Below are 19978 nucleotides of genomic sequence, written 5' to 3'. Positions count from 1 at the left end.
TGATGTATTCATCTGTATGTACTTTGCAAGTGCTAGCAAGTATTGAATCATAATTATATGTACTGGAGCCAAAAATTCATATAAGGCAATTCTTAAAAAAAACTAGACAATCATACTTAGAATTTAAATTTACTCTAAAGCAACTTTGAACCCCTTTTACCGCTCCAGTAGAATTTTTTCTTATGTAAAGGTGATTCAACGATTCATATATACAGAAAAAAAATTTAAAAAATTATCTTATAATTTACACAATAAAATATTCCAGCCAAAATGATTCAATTGAACTCCGTGGTTCCCTATAGTTTGTCAACAAAGGTCACCTGGTAAGTAGTAGAGTAATAAGATATTAAGATTGTAAGGTATAATGCGTGCTCCACATTACTTGATAGCAAATATATATGTTTACACACAGTATATTTATTTACATTAATATCAATATCTTTAACAAAATATTCTTAATTTCTCTCCTAATAAAAAATACTGTATTTAATTATTTAATTGATTGCAATCTTCTCCAACTTGATAGTATATAAAGGACACCCCCACCTTAAACTTATCTTCATTTAACCATATATATATATACACACACGCATAGCTCGACCTAAATATATTGATTACAGAAGTAATGACCACTATAATAACAGTTATTCCTTTTTTGATTCTTTGTCAGCTGCTTCTGCTTCTGCTCCTACCATGTCATCGGAACTTGGCTTATGCCGCCGGTGGCAAGTGGGAGCTACTTTTGTCCAACATTGGCATTTCAGCCATGCACATGCAACTCCTCAACAACGACAGAGTTGTCATGTACGACCGTACTGACTTTGGCGCATCTAACATCTCGTTGCCTGATGGCAAATGTCGCAACAACCCTAATGACCTCACCCTGAAAGTCGATTGCACTGCTCACTCTGTTGAGTATGACGTGTCCACAAACTCTATACGACCCCTCATGGTCCAGACCGACGTGTGGTGCTCCTCTGGCTCTGCTACTTCTGATGGTACTTTGGTCCAAACTGGTGGTTTCAATGATGGCGAAAACGTCGTAAGAGTTTTTAAACCGTGCAATGGAAATAGAAGCACGTGTGACTGGAAGGAGATAGGAGGTGCCCTAATTCAAAGTCGGTGGTATGCCACCAATCATGTGTTGCCTGATGGTAGACAAATAATCATTGGTGGTCGTGATGCTTTTAACTACGAGTTTTATCCCAAGACTGCTTCAACTAACAACATATTTAGCCTGCCTTTTCTTCAACAGACTAATGATCCTAGGGAGGAGAACAATCTTTACCCGTTTGTTTTTCTCAATGTAGACGGAAATCTATTTATTTTTGCTAATAATCGAGCTATCTTGTTTAATTACACGAAGAACGCGGTGGTGAAGACGTATCCTCAAATACCTGGTGGCGACCCTAGAAATTATCCAAGCACGGGTTCTGCAGTTCTTCTTCCATTAAAGAACTTACAAGCACAATCAATTCAAGCAGAGGTTTTGGTCTGTGGTGGGACAAGAAGAGGCTCATACCTCAGCGCAGAAAGAGGTAACTTTTTGGGTGCATTAAATACTTGCGGTCGGATTACTATTACAGACCCGAATCCACAGTGGACCATGGAGACCATGCCACTAGCTCGAACAATGGGTGACATGATGATTTTACCAAACGGAAACATCTTGATCATCAACGGAGCGGCCTCGGGCACGGCTGGATGGGAACTTGGTAGGAGCCCCGTTCTGAGTCCGGTTACTTATCATCCCGATAACCCATCTGATTCTAGATTCGAGGTACAAAACCCAAATACTATACCAAGAATGTACCATTCAGCAACAATTTTGCTTCGAGATGGTCGAGTTCTGGTTGGTGGTAGTAATCCACATGCGCGTTATAACTTCACAGGAGTACTTTTTCCAACCGAGTTAAGCTTACAGGCATTTTCACCATCATATTTGGATTCAGAATCTGCAAATTTACGCCCACAAATCATTTCACCCGCTTCCCGACGTAAATTCAAGTATGGGGGACGGGTCAATATTCGATTTACCGTACCCGGGTCAGTTAATAGGAATTTGGTCAAGGTAACAATGGTTGCACCAGGATTTAACACGCATTCATTTACTATGAACCAAAGAATGCTTGTGCTTTCAACTGGAAACGTGACACGAGTTGGAAATTCAACTTATAAAATCAATTCAGTCTTTCCAAATTCGAGTAATTTAGCACCAAGAAGTTACTATATGTTATTTGTGGTTCATCAAGACATACCTAGTGAAGGAATTTGGATCAGGATTCAGTAACTAGGTTGGATTAATGTATGTGTATAGATAAATGCTTGCTTAATTTTGTACAACATTCAATTTTCAATTTTATTAATAAATGTCTTCTTATGATCTTTTACTTTCCTTGGCGTAATGGTGATAGTTTCAAATGAGCAGGAAGTCACGGTTCAAACCGCCAGAATAATTTCTTGCAGAAATGCGAGATAAAATTATCATGCGTACCTAAGGCCTAATATGGTCCGGCTCTTCCCTAAATCCCCCAAGAGCAGGAGCTAAATTAGTGCATCATATTGTCCTTTTAATTCCCAAGAAAGAAACGATATAAAAAAGGAAAAATTTCATAAATATACAAGTTGGTCACTTACATTGCAGAAAAATAACACAAAACTTACATTACAAAAAATAGCCCAAAATATACAAACATGTACAGACACTTATACCAACATATACAAACATATAAGAAGGCAGAGAGAGAGAGAGAGAGAGAGGTTGAGTCATTTTTTGTAAGAATTAAAAAATAGGTCAATTTTAGTAGCATTGTTACCCCAATTAACATACAGTGTAATTTTCTCTATAAAAGATAGAAAAAAAAAAAAAAAAAGAGGTTTGTTCTATTTTAATAGTAATAGGTATGATGTGGAAACATTCTTTTCCTGTTTCTTGAGATGTTGTAAGCATGATAAAATGGATTCTTTTGTATTGATTACTGAAATATTGTAGGCTATTGCAATAACAAAGGCGTGCTGATCCCCTCATTAATTTACTTCTTATCTTATTACAATTAAAGTAGTATATTTTTTTCTTTTAAAATAAGCCAAAACTTTGACTAATTAAGAAGGATGATATTGTGATTGTCACAATCTGTCAAATCTCTGTGGTGGCATGGGATTTTTTGAAAAAAAAAAAGTGGTCTCCAACTCCATTGAATATAGTGTTTACATGCTTCTTCAACGCTCTAAAATGCTTGTCACTTATTATTATTTTTATTTTTAAAAGCCAGAATAATTTGACGGATGCACGTAAACCTTTTTTTTTTTTTTTTTTTTGTTGGGTGGTGATTGGGGGGGGGGGGGGGTCAGGAGCTCTTTTCATTTAGAAAGATTAGTCCTTTATTACTTAAACCACAAGGATATATACACCTCAGAACTTCTAAACTTGACATCGTTTATGCAGTGCACACGGGAAGTACTTTTAATCCTAATTATCCTCCTGAACTTGGTAATTTGACAGTTTTTGTTCCTGGAATTTGACATGGCATACACTCTCTTTGAAGAATATATTCCTACATATATTGAAGTGTGTTACCTGTACTTCTGAAGAATATAGGGCATTAATTGTAGCAAGATTAATAAGAGTTGTTTGTGCCTGAAGAGCAATTATAGTACCCTGGGTTGACCCTTAAATGAAAAATAGAACAATAACAAACTATTTTTTGCTTTTTTTAAGGAAAAAAAAAGGCATTTCTTTGATACAGAGTCGTATGTGAAGATTGAAGGTCTCCAAAGGAGCAATATAACAGGCCCGCGGATAAAGATTTCGTGCGGATATTTTATTGAACCATATAAATGCTATGTTTATATAAAAATTATAAAATACTATTGACCATTTCTTTCAATCTACCTAAATCAAACTTGAGCTTTATTTAAATCATAATATGGATTCCGAGGAGGTGACATGTGTCATAAATAAGACCAATTCGTACTCTCTCTTTTTTCTTAATATATTCTGTTGTAGACGTAGTGTTGAGAGAATGTACGTCAATAATTCTGTCGAAGTAAGCTATAGAACCGAGTCTAATATCAAACAAAAAATTCCATTGAAGAATTAAGCAATGCCTTCATCCACATTGCGTCACGAGCTCACGCTGAAGAAAATTAAAAAAAGAATGGTTCAAATAGGAATTTTTTAATTTAGGAGGAAACTATATCATTTTCCAAGGTCCCATTTCATAGCATTATGTGGCAAAATTTGCATTCTAAACCTCAACGTTTTTGTTACTTATTTATTTATTTATTTATTTGTTTATGTATTTGTTTGTATTTTTATACCAAATATTTCCCTCTAGATCAATTAATATACTACTCAATACTTTTTATACGCATTTGGACAATATTGACTTGAAATAGAGAAAAAAAAAAGGTATTTGAAGAAGAAATAGAGATTGTGTTTGAACATTAACTTTATTTGGGAAAAAGAGTTTGTGAATGTTGAAAATTTGTGACCAAAAAGAAGTGTTTCAATATTATATTCGAAGTTGAAATATTGAAGTACTGAAATTAAGTAATTGCATCATGTCCTTCGAGCTATACTCGGTTGTCAAAAGAATGACAAGCGTCCAGGAAATGGCTTGCTTCAAAATGTAAGCAGTACCATACGATCAAGTTTAGGAAGGAAACTTTGAAATAGGTAAATGTCGTTCTTGACTAAGAGCGAGGGACATCTTTGAAATTCAATTAGAACAGCACTGGATGAGTAAGATATAGGATTCTTGTCTGAGTCGCATGAATCACAAAATGGATCTACATGTTCCACTTGTTGCTATGCCAACTTGTGAAGCAACAATTGGATTTCACGTTTCATTTTTACCTTGATGCATTGGTGTAATATGTTTGAAGTACATAGGATATGTTTCAAGTACACTAGTATGTAATCCTATCTTTGTTCCACCTTCACTTGAATATGGTAGGACACCCCAACCTAAAAAAAAAAAAAAAGATTTTACAGGAAAAGGATACAAGTTCGATGATCACAAGGTGATGACGTTACTTGTCCAGTAGAAGTAATCATCGAAAATCACATTGACATTATGTTGCACCAAAGCAGTTTCAAGGGCATGAGGATATGGGCCATAGCACTCATATTGTTCGATAATGGTGTGAACTATTGACAACCAAATAAGCTCAATTCCAGATGGGCAAATCAGAAAGCCTCACAACAAATGGCCAAAAGCAACGAGCAAGCCAAATAGGAAAATGAAACTCACATGAAACCACCACATCAGCACAGTGGATTAAATCAGATCATCAAAAGAACCATAAAGTGAACCTAATCAGAATCAGCAATTCATATTAATCAATGTATCTATCACCAAACCCAGTACTAGAATTTATAGAACACGATAAGGTCCTTGAGATAACCAAAAAGAGATTGATCATTAACAAAAGAGATTGATCATTAACATACTACTTCGATACCTAAAGGCTTAAATCATTACACGAACAACCTAAAAGATATTGATCACTAATCAATATCATTATCAGCTTAAGCTCGTTCTCCACGAATCCGCCTTGCAAGTTGAATATCCTTTGGCATTATGGTGACTCTCTTAGCATGGATGGCACACAAGTTGGTGTCCTCAAAGAGACCAACTAAATATGCTTCCGCGGCTTCTTGGAGCGCAAGCACAGCATGACTTTGAAACCTCAGATCTGTCTGTTTTACAAATACAAAAGAAAGAAGTGTTACTATCATGCAAGTCTATATTATCAAGCTTATATTAAGCACACAAAAAGATGATACTCCCTCCATTTCACTTTCAGTAAAAGGTGTTTGACTTGGCACTAATTAATCTATAACGAAAGAGAATAATACAGCAGTAGCGAAAAGAAAGTAAACATCATATCAAAGTTACAAGTGTGAATAATTTAGTGAATTTATATACTTGAATGTTTATAGAGATATAATGGTGTCCAACGTTTTTTAATGATAGAATAGTGTCAAACAGCTTGAAACATTCCAAACAGAAACAATGACATATAAATTAAAAGCAAAGGAGCAACTAAATGATATTCTAATCATCACAAGGTTCTACATTATGAGTAAAATGATGTAAACATTTTGAAACATCCACCAAAATAGACAATGTCATAGAAATTGGTATGGAAGGAGCAACAATTTGACACTTTGATCATCACAAGGTTAGAGACAATGTCATAGAAATTGGTATGGAGGGAGCAACAATTTGACACTTTGATCATCACAAGATTAGAGACATTTACCTTAAAATCCTGAGCAATTTCACGTACAAGCCTTTGGAATGGCAGCTTCCGGATGAGAAGCTCGGTACTCTTTTGATACTTTCGGATTTCACTATAACATACACAGTAACAAATCGTTAAATCAGATTAAGCCAAAATGTGATCCTCAAAGAACAATGTCAAAATAAGGGACGCGAAAAGTACCGGAGAGCGACAGTTCCAGGTCGATAACGATGGGGCTTCTTCACTCCTCCTGTGGTAGGGGCTGACTTCCTCGCAGCCTACCAAATCGAAAAAACAAAACCCTAATCAGTATAACTAAACAGAAAATTCATCCAAAAATTACAAAATCTAACACATATACCCACATAAATTTTAAAAAACTCGACTAAGCTTAAGCCAAATTTGCACCTTAAGATCAAGATGTGTTTGACCCGTTACCGTTAGTCAAAGAGATTGCAACTAATCAAATTGAAAATCAATAAAATACATTCAAGGATTATGGAAGGAAATAGTTGAAAACCCAACCGACCTTTGAAACCCTAATCAGCATAATAAACACAGAAAATTCCTCTAACACTTATACCCTCATAAATCTTAACATCAGGAGTATGTTTGACCTGTTAACGTTAGTTAAAGAGATTGTAAATAATCAAATTAAAAAATCAATAAGATACATTCGAAAGGAAACATTTGAAAAAACAATCATAAATTACAGAAAGAAAAAAAGAAAAAAAAAAGAATTAACTTCTCTCTGAAAAAATAACCGACGTTTAAAACCCTAACCAAGAATTGCAAAATGTAACACTTATATACCCTCACATAAATCTTAAAAAGAAGGTGACCTTAGTAGCAAGTTGCTTCCTGGGAGCCTTTCCACCGGTAGATTTACGGGCTGTTTGCTTTGTACGAGCCATTCCTGGGAATCCGAGTTGCACAGACAATTTGAATTTCAAATATCTGATAGTGGTATCAATGAGGCGTACAAAGGGAAACTGGGAAATATATACTTGGGGTTTCGGGTTTTAAGTCCGTCTTAATGGGCCGGACCTTGAACTGGGCGGGCCTACTCAAATTCTTGGGGAAACAAACAACACCGAATGCCCACAATAACAAACTATTTACCCGGAAATGTCCACGGAGGACAAACTATTTACTCCCGCCGTTCACTTTTACTTGTCCACTATTTTAAAAATAAATTTTCACTTTTACTTATCACATTTTAGCATATCAAGAAAAGACAATTTATTTTTTCTGTTTTATATTATTAATTACCCATAATAATAAAAATATGCACCAATTAATATAGATACATTGGTAAATTATGCACTTCATTTATTATTTCTTAAACAGCGTGAAAGTCCAAAGTGGACAAGTAAAAGTGAACGGAAGGAGTACATAAGATGCCCACGGATTTTTGGTAGTGTGTTCCCATGATGGGCCACTACTTTGGCAACGTGCTTGTTGTTAGGGGTTTTGCCCTGATTTTCTTATCAAATTTGAGTTTTACTTTTCCCTTGAAGGAAAGTCAAAGTATTACCATAATTGCTTTTATTTTTCCTGAAAGGAAAATATAATTCTTTTCCATATTTGGCTAATCCTCGTCTTGGAAGAAAAGGTTTGGACTTCTATAAATTGAAGAATCCTCTCATACAACAGAACATAATAGCATCCACAATGTAGTCGTTTAGAGAGTCTTGTTTATGGGGAGATTATTCTCTCCACAGTTTTAATGCTTTCTTTTAAATTAGGTTTTTTAATATATAGGTCACTTGACCAAACCATATTATAATATTATACTTTTTAGTATATTTTCTTTGTTGCCCGATTTATCGTCATTCAAGGTTTACAAATTATTAGCTTCCGCATGACGCCCTGATTATTTCGATCCCAACACTTGTGTGTGTATAGTTATCTTTTTATATTTCTTAATTTCTATTTTGTCTTTCTCTTTTTTTTTTCTTTTCAAAAATAGAAATAAAATACAATGATAAAAATATTAGCTAATTATTTATAGACAAATAATAATATAAAAAATAAATAATTAGACTACAAAAGAAGTATAAAAAATTTATTTATTGATTTGAACTCGTGAAAATGAATTATCTTGCTAATTCACAAATGTAGTGGAATAGGACTTCTATTCAATGATGGACTCCCTCGGAATACATATTCCTTTCAAGTTTCCAAATCCGTCACATGGAATCTTGGCCCTTTAAGTGTATCTAACATCTTTCTTTCTTTGGAATTTTGACAATGCTATACCTCATTTTAAACAAAATTGGACAAATGAAGCCGCTTACGCCGACATTCTTCCCCACAAATCTTTTTAAGGGTGTTCTTATACACTAGTAACTAACCATAAACAAAATATCAAAATGTATAGTTAAAAATGCAAATCACGCCACAAGATCACACCGGCCAAACCCGACATATCCCCGTAACACAACATAGATCTTCACAAGATCACACCGGAATTTATCATGTTTGCGCACGAGCATAACCTTTAATGACTACGAGCACGAGTGGTCCCTTATAAGTAATAAATTTTTTTTCGGAGTAATATGTTTTGGGGCATTCGAGCTCGTATGCAAAAGTTATATTTTGTAGTCAAAATTCTTTATAAGACCTTTGAAATCAAATTTTCGAGTGCTAATAAAGTCTTATTTTCCTCAAAGAGTAGATCTTAGGGAACGAACAAAGTACATACTTAAGCTCAAGAGTGGAATTTCCCCGCACGGGTCATTAAAAAGGAATAAAGTGGTAAGCCTTACATACCCGTGTTATGCTTATTTGTCCGTACTTGTCAATCTACATACAAAAGAATCCATTCTCTCACTTGTTCCAACTTTTCAAATAAATTCCTTCTTTGTAAATATACTAACCCCGAGAATGTGGGTTTCCAACTCCTATCAATATCCAATTCAATTCTATTCAATTTTTAATCTACATACTACTTCATCCGATACCTTCAACTTCGATCACAACCCTACATTTCATTATCATCTATATTCATTAACTTCAACCACATTCTTCATTCAACGTCACATAATCCTTGGAACATCGTATTACATCAAATGACACTAACTTACCAAAACACCCATTTTAACCATAATCTCTCCTTACATGTCTCATGCATTTTTACTCATTTATCTACATTCCAACAACAACAACAACATATTTTCTCTTTCAAATTCAATCACCTTAACCCAACTTTCAATCCTCCAAGCCATTTAATTCTCATTTTACATTGGAATCCTAAATAAAATCACTTTATCACAATCTTTCCATTAACTAGACTATTCGCCAACACACACATGCATATTTTTCATGAATTTTCCATCCATTTCTATACCTTTTCAAGTCAATCTTCCATGCAAAATAACATACACACACACGGCTCAATCACACATATACCATACACACGTTATACAACATTCATATTTCCATGATTTTTCACCCTACAATACTCACAACCATCTTCCATACCTTTTCCTTCAACTTCTTCACTCTCGTCTTGAATGATTTTCTTGTTCCAAGGACTCTTCCACGTTGTAGAGGACCTTCTAATTACTTGGAATACAAGAAGAAAATGATTTTTGAACCACTTTTCATCCAAAACTCCTCTCCCTTCTCTCTTTTTTTTTTGTTTTGTTTCTTCTTCTTCTTTAATTGATGACTATTCTCTTTCTCTCTCTATATATATATATCCCATGCGAGGGGCTGCCCCTCTCTCTAGAATTTTCTTTTATTTTCTAGCAAAGATAGACTTATTTGTCATCTTTTTTTTTCTTTTTCTTTTTTTTTTTCACTCACGGTCAATATGACCTCCTTGGAGCCTTCAAGAAACTTAGGCGAAATTCCTTTGCCCCTCGACTTTTCTCAATATTACCTTTTTGCCCCTAGCGCATTTTACAAATTCTCTCTTCGCCTTAACCTTTCACAATATTTACATACTAATAATAGTCATAAATAATATTTATAACAACTCGTTTAAATTATTTTTGAAACGGTCTCGCCCTTAACTTTCCACGACGACCTTGGAATTTCCAAACGTACAATATACGGGCTATAACACTTATACACTAGTAACTGCCGAATATCAATAGTCACCGGCCAACTCTAACGATCTTCCAACTCTTTTGGTCCCTTATAATATCGGGAGTTGCTCTCTAGCTTGACTTTTTCTTTCAAGGGCTTCTAGAAGTGTTTACTCCATTCTTATCCTACTTCTACCTTTTGTGATTTTCTATAGGTTAACGGGGACATTGGAACCCATCAAAACATTTTACGAAACTTTTTGGTCACACCTCCCTTTTTATCCCTCGTCTCTCCATAATTCTTCTTATCAGTTACGTTTACCGTACCATTGAAAGTTAATATGCTACACTCTTCCACTTCCACTATCAATTTTTTTTCTTACCTAGCCTCGAAATTTTCCTTGACTACTTATTTGCATCCTAGTTCTTCCGATGCAATATACTCTTCTTCTCCCTTCACCTTTCCGCCAAGGCTAGTCCATACTGACGAATATTTCCTATACATTCTTCGTTTCCTCTATGATCGAATCTCGACGTTCTTTATCCTCATCCTAATTTATTGATGTACTACCTTCCGGTTAGCTTACTAATTTATTATCCTCTCGCTTGTCCTTGGTGATTGCCCAATTTTTCTTTTCTCTTCTCTCCTCTTCCTTCGCTCAGCCCATTAGTGTACCTTCCCTACTTTCATCCCTAACCTTCCTTGGGTTCCTTCCTCCTTGAGCGCCCTTCTCCTCTTGTTATTTTATAGTATCGACCCTGAAGTTCATGAAATATTCCTTTAAATGTGCAAATCCGTTCTATTCTTAAGTCATCCTTTAGGAAAGCTTCTCCATGCCCGAGGCAACCGTGTCAATATGACTACACACTTATTCCTTTATATACCTTTCGAGAGTTGAAAATCTCTTAGCATCGTTGCAAGGCCTGATCATTCTTTCTCTTACTTCACATTCCTAGTGTGGTCACGATCCTTTAGACCCACTTATCGAAGTCTATTCTCTAACCCCACACATTCATCTTTTGTTCCACACCACCACACTTTATCCCTTTCAATTGCCTACCTTCGAATTTTATCCAAATAGTCCCGTGCTTTGCCCGTCGTCTCTCTTGGAAGCTTCACTCACCCTTGTTCCTTACATTTTTTTTTGTCGACATTTTGATCTCCTTACCTTCCATATACTCACTTTCTTCCTTTCCCGGATGTCATTGCATTAGAACTTTCCAAACCTAACCTGTAGTGAAAATAACATCAGCTTACCTGGTAACGTTTGTCACTTGAACTTCACTACCCTGTTCGATTAATGCCTTCAATATACCGCAACGTCGGTTGCTGGGATACACATACCCGTTGATACAGCCACATATGGGATATCATACACATACATATATATTTTCTAACGCCTCGCTTACAAAGTACTTACGAATACTTTTCAAACATATCCTAATTCTAAAGCTGTGATGCACCTTCTTTCTCTTTGCCGGTCTAGTCCGCCTCATTCTTTGCGATCTTTTAGAGTTTCCAACCACTTCGCATACTCCAATTTCCCTTAGGTCCCATCTGCCTCTTATGTCTGACTTTGTAGGACTCTTAGTACACTTCCCAGGGGTCACCCATCCTAGTATTTCTCTCACCCCAGCACGCTTAACCTTGAAACTCTAATGAAATCCGGTGCGTCAGTGCTGGTATGATCGCACACACCTTACTGCATGACCTTCATCACATAATCTAGAGCAAGTTGAAGTTTTAACAGATTCCAAAACATTCTCGTAATGCATCTCCCTCCGAATCAGAAAGGATTTCTTACTCTTCTGACTACACAAATACTATTTTGGCCTTTTCAATCCTCATATATTCACCTTTCTTTGTCTATGTGTATACTACCTACATCCCGTCCTAGATTTCAAGATTCCCAATGGTGGCGAAAACACCTTGGTCGCCATTACTTATAAATACTTGGTTATCGGTCCCTTTAGGATTTCTACTCATCGCTATTAAGTAATAATTTATAGCAAATGCATATACATAGGAATCTCCAATAAAGACTGGTATACCTGTAGTCGATCGGTCCCTAGTCTGATCTGGTGGACTATAAAGTGAAGTGTGCTCTTCTTCATTGTCTACCCACCATCTGCTCGTCTGGCCTTCATCATCTCTCTCATGTGAGTCCAAGGGATATGGATAATTGGGCAACTCCTGGTTTCTGCCGACGGCCGGGATAAAGGGCTAATGTCAATCCGTAACACTCTCACGGGGTAGGCGGACGTAATGCTGCGCCACGGGGCGAGGTGGTGCGGCCTCGGGGATCTCCTCCTCCGGTGTCCCGAAGAACCCTCGGACGCGTTCGTGTCTGTATCCCACGAGGGGGGGTCCTCTCCTCCCGGAAGTCAAAAACTCGGGAGGAATCGTCGCCGGGTCCTCCGAGGATCGGGTCTCAATGGAATAGCCGAGGCTCCTCTCCCCGCCGGTCCTAGAGCCTAGGGTCTTGGATCTACTGGGGGCCTCTTAGCACCCCCGCTGTCCGAGGCTGATCTCTTCATCTTTCGTCAATCTGCACTTACCTACAGGAAAAAGGGGTCAGAAACGATCTCCCCTAGACTCTGGCTCTATCGCACGATCTAAGATAGAAAGAAAAGTGTCTTCCTAAATGCCCTGTAGCCTCTACACAGATATGGTGCACGACATATCGATAACTAGGACTCTCTTTTGGACACGGCTCATGGACATCCCTAGATCGAACTCGCTCTCCGATACTAATTTGTCACACCCCCAACGAGGAGTATGACGGGCTCCGGCCCGTAGGCCGAAAATCACATGACTTAACAGTTACTTTGAACATCACATACCATAACTCAAAGAACACCTGTACGCAGAAAAGGCCCAACGTAGAAATATCTGATAATTCAACACATATGTACATATGCGGACCGACAAGGTCGCCATTACATATCGTATATCATAAAGCCGGCAAGGCTATCAGAAAATATCAAGAACCCAAAACAAGGCCGACAAGGCCATACATAATATTTACATATCCCACTATGTCCATGAGCCTCTAAGAGTATACATATGAACATAAATTATACTAACCGAAAAGTACCAAAATATAGCAAGCCCGGAGTAGTGGCACTTGCTAACACCGCTGAAGCTGGAAAATCCTACTGCGGTTGCTCCTCAATAACTCTATCGGAGCCTGCAACCTGAGTATGTAAGGCAGGAGAGTAACAACATAATTAAGATATAAGTAACATTAATAAGGCAAAAGAAAACTGAACATCTGGAAGTAGCACGAGATACAATGCATGATAAAATCATTTGTATGCTTATATATATATATATATATATATATATATATATATATATATATATATACACGTAACAGATAGTATCCATGCCCGGCCGTAAGGCTCGGTGTTATATGTGTAAAATCATGTCCGGCCATTAAGGCTCGGTGTTATCATCATTAGCCCGCGTCCGGGGCAATATCATAACATGCCAGCATCGCAAGGGCGTGCGCATCTACGCGCCATGCCGGCCGACTATAGCGCGGCACGGTGTAGTAAAATAGTGCAATATATATATATATATATATATGTACACACACATGAGAAGTCAATGATCTGACCTTGGCCTTTCGGAGTGACATAAGGTCTGTAGCCTCTGAATAACTTATGGAATTCGTATCGAGTCCAAAGAAGTAATTGATGATGATAAATAAAATAATATTTTAAGAATCAATAAAATAACAAGACATTAAGATTTGAAATACAAAGCATGGGAATGGAGTGAATTTGTTATGGAATGTTCGTGTTTATATTCTAGTTGGATTCGTGCCAAAGAAAGAGGGAAACGAACACCTTACATACCTTATCCGTCAAGCCACCACTTAAAGAATTCCTTACACCGATGCTTGCCCTTCACCCGAACCTATATATTGAGAAATACATCTTTAATCATACTTTCATCATATTTCCATCAACTTATAAGCACTAATTATTGAAGATTAATTTGGGTTACGAAAATTTGGGCAAAAGATCTCCCCTATATCATCTACTTACCAACTCCCAAATACCAAAAATATTCTCAATATTCTACAAGATAAATATGTATATTTTCATCCAAAACTCTCTTCACACCTCAATTCATAAGCCAACAACATCAACACAACAAACTATAACTTTTATTCTTGTAAATATTCTTAAATCAACGTTAATAAAGAGAGAGATTCAATGATTCATACCTTATCTTTACTAAAGTAGCAAGATCTTCAATATTTACTTTGTTTCCAAGCCAACTCCAACACAAAACGAAATTATAATCGTGACTACACGCTGTCCGGACCTCGATTAATACTCTGTAACTTGAAATTTGCTCAAAATCCTCACTTTTATGTGATATATAAGCTCTCAAGCTTGCTGAATTTTCTGGAATGTTTTAGAAGATTATGGTGGAGAAAATGGGGTTTTTAACCCTTTTATAGTGGCTAAGAGTCGGCAGCACTGTAGCAATATTGTAGCAGCACTATAGCAGTGTTGTTTCTGCTCTGTCAGCCTAACTTGTAACGTCCATAATTCTCTACTCGATGTCCTATCGATGAGCGGGTTGTTGTGCTGGAAACTAGACTCGACGAACTTCATTTTAGGATTTTGAAACACGTTAAATCTCCTAATATACATGGAGATATACCTCTCCAAAGTTGACCCAAAATTCTATCCAAAATCCTATCAACTTTTTCCAAATTTTCGTCAAACTTCTTTTCTTCGATTTGTTTGATCCTGAAATCTTCCGAAACCCTCCATATATGATATTTATCATTAATCATACTTGATAATGGTCATGTCCTTTGGTTCCAGGGTTGTCCTTCCCGGTTACGACTTACAAGATCATAATTCATCATTTACTTAAATAATATATTTAATAATGCTTCGTTCCTCACAATCCAAAGTTGTTTTACCTAGCCATAACTCGACAGACTTACATTCAAATTTAACCAGTGCTTCTCCGAGGTACGGGGTGTAACAATATACCTAGTAAATATTGTACCTAATCTTCCTATTATGTCCTTTTTTACATTGTAGAGGAATATTTAGTGATAGTGATGTATAGGACAGCTGGCTAGTTAGTTAGAATAGAAGCATCTTTTTCTTTCTTGCTTTGTATATATACCCTAATACAGATGATGAAATACACACAAGAAAATTTCTCATATTATTTTATTTAGAATTCCTACGTGGTATCAGAGCATTAAGGAACATTTTCCTTTGTTTTTTTGTTTTTTTTTTTTTTTTTTGCTTCACTGTTACTTTCTTTTGTTTTTGTTTTTGCTTCACTATTTTATCACTTGTAATTCTCAGCCTTTACCATGACTGAGAATGCAAATCAAACAAATGAAGGTAACACTTCAAAGCAGGTTGTGAATAACACAACTGCTGATATTTCAAACCCCTATTACCTTCACCCATCTGATTCACCAGGTATGCAATTGGTGAATTCAGTTTTTGATGGTAAGGGGTATGCAGGTTGGAGTAGGGCCATCATCATAGCTTTATCAGCCAAGAATAAACTTGGAATGATAGATGGTAACCTTACTGAACCTGATCCATCATCTGCACAACATCAATCTTGGTGTAGGTGCAATGATATGGTCATATCATGGATCCTTAACTCACTTTCAAAGGACATTACTCAATCTGTGCTTTACTCTAGAACTGCAAGAGAAATATGGAAAGATTTAGCAACTAGGTTTGGACAGTGTAATGGAGCTAAATTGTACCGGTTACAAAAAGAACTTAATGATGTTGTTCAAGGTTCTAATGACATAGCTGGTTATTTCACTAAAGTAAAGAAAATATGGGATGAATTAGATGCTCTAAACACTTTTGATCACTGTTCCTGTAACTGCATTTGTGGAGGAAAGACCAAAACTATTAAGTCGCATCAAGATGGTAGATTAATACAGTTTCTAATGGGTCTTAATGATGCATATTCAGGGGTTAAAAGTAACATTCTCATGATGGATCCACTTCCCTCAATTGGACATGCCTATTCTCTGCTCATGCAAGATGAGAAGCAGAGAGAGGTGCATGTTGCAGCTCATACATCTGAGGCTGCTTTCTTGGTCACAAATCATCAAAAGTTCAACAACAACAGCCAAAAATCACTAATGACAAACACAACCTCTTCTTCTTTTCTAAAGCTTTCTTCTCTTCTAAACCATTAATGGAGTTATCATCTCCAACAAATAGTGAGTATGTTCTGTACGAGAAAAAAGTTATTATGCCCTTAATTCGTATTTTAGTTGGTTGGCTCACAAAAAGGTGCATCTAGAACCAAAAATGGTTACTCCATTCATCCAGTAACATGACTTCTCTTTCATTTCACATTGGTCAAAGATATATAAATGGGCTTATATGTTTGGGCTGAACGCGGATCAAGGAATCATAGGCCGAAATTTCTTACAATCTAAACAATAAAGAAAAAAGCCCATGAACATGACTGTAGTAACATGACTTCTCTTTAATTTCACAATGCACTAATCAATTACATGCCTAAGCACCGGACAAAAGGAAGACACCTAATATTGGCAATAAGAATAGTAGACATTAATTGATGAATAGACTCGAATGAAAACATGAAACTGCTCCAACCCCAAATTACGATTAGACAAAAAAGAACAAAAAAAAAGTACAATTAAGGAACTGAGGAATCACTAGCTTAGGGAACATTTGTTGCCGGATGTATCTGCGATGGTCCGTCACACCGAAAAATACGTCTCATAAATCTAGATAACCATGGGAAGTCATGCTCACCAATTATGAGTGGGAGCCAAATAATTAAGACAGAAGATAAAGAACACACAACTAGAATAAAAGTGACATCATCCTTAAGAGGAACCCTTGGACCACGGATAAACGATACAAACGAGAGCAACCCTATGATTGCATACACAAAGCTTGCAACGCAGGCAAGAGCAAAATCACAGTCAGTAATATTGTCATTTTGATGGTAAACACAACATTGAAGTGCAACCTCTTCGTCTGCCATGATAATAGCTTGTAAAAGTACTATCGAGTTGTTTTGCATAATTAACGTAAACAATATATATACAATGCAGAGGGAGATTAAAAGGGAGAAAGGACTTGTAGTCCTATCAGGACTCCAACTGATCGTGCAAGTTTATTAGGTTAATTAGTTCTAACTAATTGCCTTTTAATTTGTGCTTATAATCTAGAAGATTAGAGTTGACACTATTTTCTTGGGCAAAAAACACTGGGCAATATTTAAGAAATATTTACAAAATCCTAGAATCATTATTGATTAACATTCCCTGGATAATAATACCAACCCCAAGTTTTCATTTCCTATTTTTCAGCTAAAAATTTCTATCTTCCGAAATTGTTTCTCAAAGATAATACAAAAAAAAAAAAAAAAAAAAAAAAGGCCTGTATTCTAAAAAAGTTGATGTATAATTTACATGGCCCGTAGAGACAGGTCATCTAAAGGGTATGTTAGATATTAGAAAATTAAGCCATGCATATATTACGAATATAAATTTATATGTTATACACAAAAAAGTACTCCTGACATAATAACTTATAACATAGGTATACTTCGATTAATTTATACCACAAATATAATGATAATGTGACTTTGCTTCAACACGGTACGTTTCCACAGTTTTATTATACATATAAATTTGTCCTAACTCTGACAGCTCTTCGAACCAATAATAACTGAAGCACCATAATTTTGACTTAATTTTAAACATAGAATCTTCGAGTATTTTATAATAAAATTTACATATTTGAAAACTTCATAAAAAGTATTATAAGTCTGCATAATTAATAATTCACAGTATATGAAAAGAGTTCGAGAAAATCGTAGTCTAAGAAAGAGTTGTTTGACTCCCCAAACTGGTCAACCTTCAAACAAATTGGGACGGAGGAGTAATTAGCAGCAGAAAGTAGGAACAAAAAAAATTTGGTAAGAATGGCAATGGAGATTCAGAGGTGTGAAATTTAAAAAATAATCAGGGTGTATTAGTTAGCTGAAGATTCAAAAAATGAAGAGGGGAGAGAATTGAAAGTGAGGTGTATTAGTATTAGTTAAAGAAGAAAGAAAAATGAGAGTAAAGAATAAAGATAAAATATAAGAGAATAAAGGTGAATTTCTTATTTGTGGGATAAAATTTAAATGTGAATCCTTGGTTTAGTGAGTTAATGGACCGAGTTTAAATATGTCTAAAAAGTGATAAAAATTGCAATTTTTGATGAACTTTAGAAGTTGTGCTAATTATGTAATACCGTGACAAACGATGTAATCTTCTCTAATTTCTAAAGAATTTAAGCTAAATATAGTGTGTCAGTGCAAAGATTTTTTATACCAACATGTCACCTTACCTTTACAAACTCAGTTGGATCTCATTCTTCTTCTACGTATGTTCTCTATATTAAAAAAAATAAATTATTACGCCCTTAAATTGTATTTTAGCATCAAGTATTGGTTCACGCAACAGTGTACTTAGGTACCGTAGAAATTTTTTTGTTTTTTTGTTACAATTACAAAGATAAAACTTGCAAACCTCATACAAACTTTGAAATGAAAAGATAAAATTAACATATGTTTTGGAATAGAGAGCACTCAATTATTCCCATCTAATTAAGCTGTAAAGTCTAGTACCTTAATCCTAAACATTGGCCAAGATATACAAATGGGCCTAAATGATTTCCATCTTTGGGCCAATGAAGCTCAAGGAATCATAGGCCCAAACTTTTTACAATCCAAGAAAGACTTCTGATTCCCACCATGACAAACATACAACTTATATGGACACATATACAAACAGTTATCCACCAAGTTAACATTAACAGAACCGGGTTTTAGTCCCAATAAAGGCCCAGGAATAGGCCCAAACAAATAATTCCCGCCTAACAACAATCTCTCATGCGACATCGTATCCTTCCTCGATACCACGACTTTGACTGCAAACTCTACCTATATCTTCCCAGTAAACATGTTATGCTCTAGTCCTCTATGATACCCTGACAGTATATGAATATACCGTGTGGCTATCATAGAGGACCGAGGAGTATGAATTATTTTTTTTCGAAGAAATGAATCGAATTCAATCTATGATACGGCCGGGAGGATATTTGATATGAATATACCGTGTAGGCATCATAGAGGATTGAGCAGTGTTGGAATGAATCAACAGTCTATCTAAGATACCTTATTAGTATATGATATACTAGGTGAGAACTCAATGTGTTCTTGAAGGAATGGACTGTTAGCCCTGTATGATACCATGTCAGTCAGTGGCGGATCCAGGATTTTCATTCGGGGGGTTCGAAAAAAAGAAGAAACTAAAGATAATTTATTCAGGGTGTTCAAAAGTTAATATATGCACATAAACACATAAAATTTACCCTATATATACACTGTAATTTTTTGCCAAGGGTGTTCGGGTGAACACCCTCAACCCTCTTTAAATTCGCCCCTGATGTCAGTAAAAGATATACCATGTGGGTATCACCGAAGAATGAGTAGTATTTTTTGAAGGAATGATCCAACGTTCTATGATACCTTATCTGTATATAATATATACCATGTGGGGATCATAGAGGATGAAGTGTTTTTCTTGAAGGAATGAACTGACAGTCCCCTATCTTACCATGTTAGTATATGATATATA

At 36.0% G+C, this 19978-nt stretch overlaps 3 protein-coding genes across 4 annotated transcripts; 2 read left to right on the top strand and 1 right to left on the bottom strand.

The window, feature by feature from the left end:
• The first annotated feature begins 625 nt into the window (after nucleotides 1-625).
• Nucleotides 626-2370, top strand: LOC132035275 (aldehyde oxidase GLOX1-like). Its single transcript, XM_059425548.1, has one exon. The coding sequence runs from the start codon at nucleotides 626-628 to the stop codon at nucleotides 2288-2290; it is 1665 nt and encodes a 554-aa protein (XP_059281531.1). The 3' UTR covers nucleotides 2291-2370.
• Nucleotides 2371-5312: 2942 nt separating this feature from the next.
• Nucleotides 5313-7238, bottom strand: LOC132033153 (histone H3.3). Of its 2 annotated transcripts, XM_059423041.1 has the most exons (5): nucleotides 7095-7238; nucleotides 6454-6530; nucleotides 6271-6361; nucleotides 5486-5704; nucleotides 5313-5449 (listed from the first exon to the last, which is right to left on the bottom strand). In XM_059423041.1, the coding sequence occupies exons 1-4, from the start codon at nucleotides 7164-7166 to the stop codon at nucleotides 5534-5536; spliced, it is 411 nt and encodes a 136-aa protein (XP_059279024.1). In that variant the 5' UTR covers nucleotides 7167-7238; the 3' UTR covers nucleotides 5313-5449; nucleotides 5486-5533. The 2 variants fall into 2 exon arrangements, with proteins under 2 accessions (XP_059279024.1, XP_059279023.1); XM_059423040.1 differs by having other exon boundaries at nucleotides 5313-5704.
• An 8411-nt stretch (nucleotides 7239-15649) lies between these two features.
• On the top strand, nucleotides 15650-16507 carry LOC132034768 (uncharacterized). The gene has a single exon (XM_059425128.1). The coding sequence runs from the start codon at nucleotides 15650-15652 to the stop codon at nucleotides 16505-16507; it is 858 nt and encodes a 285-aa protein (XP_059281111.1).
• Nucleotides 16508-19978: the final 3471 nt, after the last annotated feature.

The sequence above is a fragment of the Lycium ferocissimum genome, chromosome 10 (assembly GCF_029784015.1).
Source record: "Lycium ferocissimum isolate CSIRO_LF1 chromosome 10, AGI_CSIRO_Lferr_CH_V1, whole genome shotgun sequence".
Classification (NCBI taxonomy): domain Eukaryota; kingdom Viridiplantae; phylum Streptophyta; class Magnoliopsida; order Solanales; family Solanaceae; genus Lycium; species Lycium ferocissimum.
The sequence above is the reverse complement of the archived record's forward strand: the minus strand, read 5'-3'. Positions and strand labels throughout refer to the sequence as shown.

Coding starts and splice junctions, on each gene's coding strand:
- LOC132035275 (XM_059425548.1), top strand. CDS start 626: ATGACCACTATAATAACAGTTATTCCTTTTTTGATTCTTTGTCAGCTG.
- LOC132033153 (XM_059423040.1), bottom strand. CDS start 7,166: ATGGCTCGTACAAAGCAAACAGCCCGTAAATCTACCGGTGGAAAGGCT. Junction 6,531..7,094: donor GGAAGCAACTTGCTACTAAG/GTCACCTTCTTT, acceptor TCGATTTGGTAG/GCTGCGAGGAAGTCAGCCCC. Junction 5,705..6,270: donor AAATTGCTCAGGATTTTAAG/GTAAATGTCTCT, acceptor TTTGTAAAACAG/ACAGATCTGAGGTTTCAAAG.
- LOC132034768 (XM_059425128.1), top strand. CDS start 15,650: ATGACTGAGAATGCAAATCAAACAAATGAAGGTAACACTTCAAAGCAG.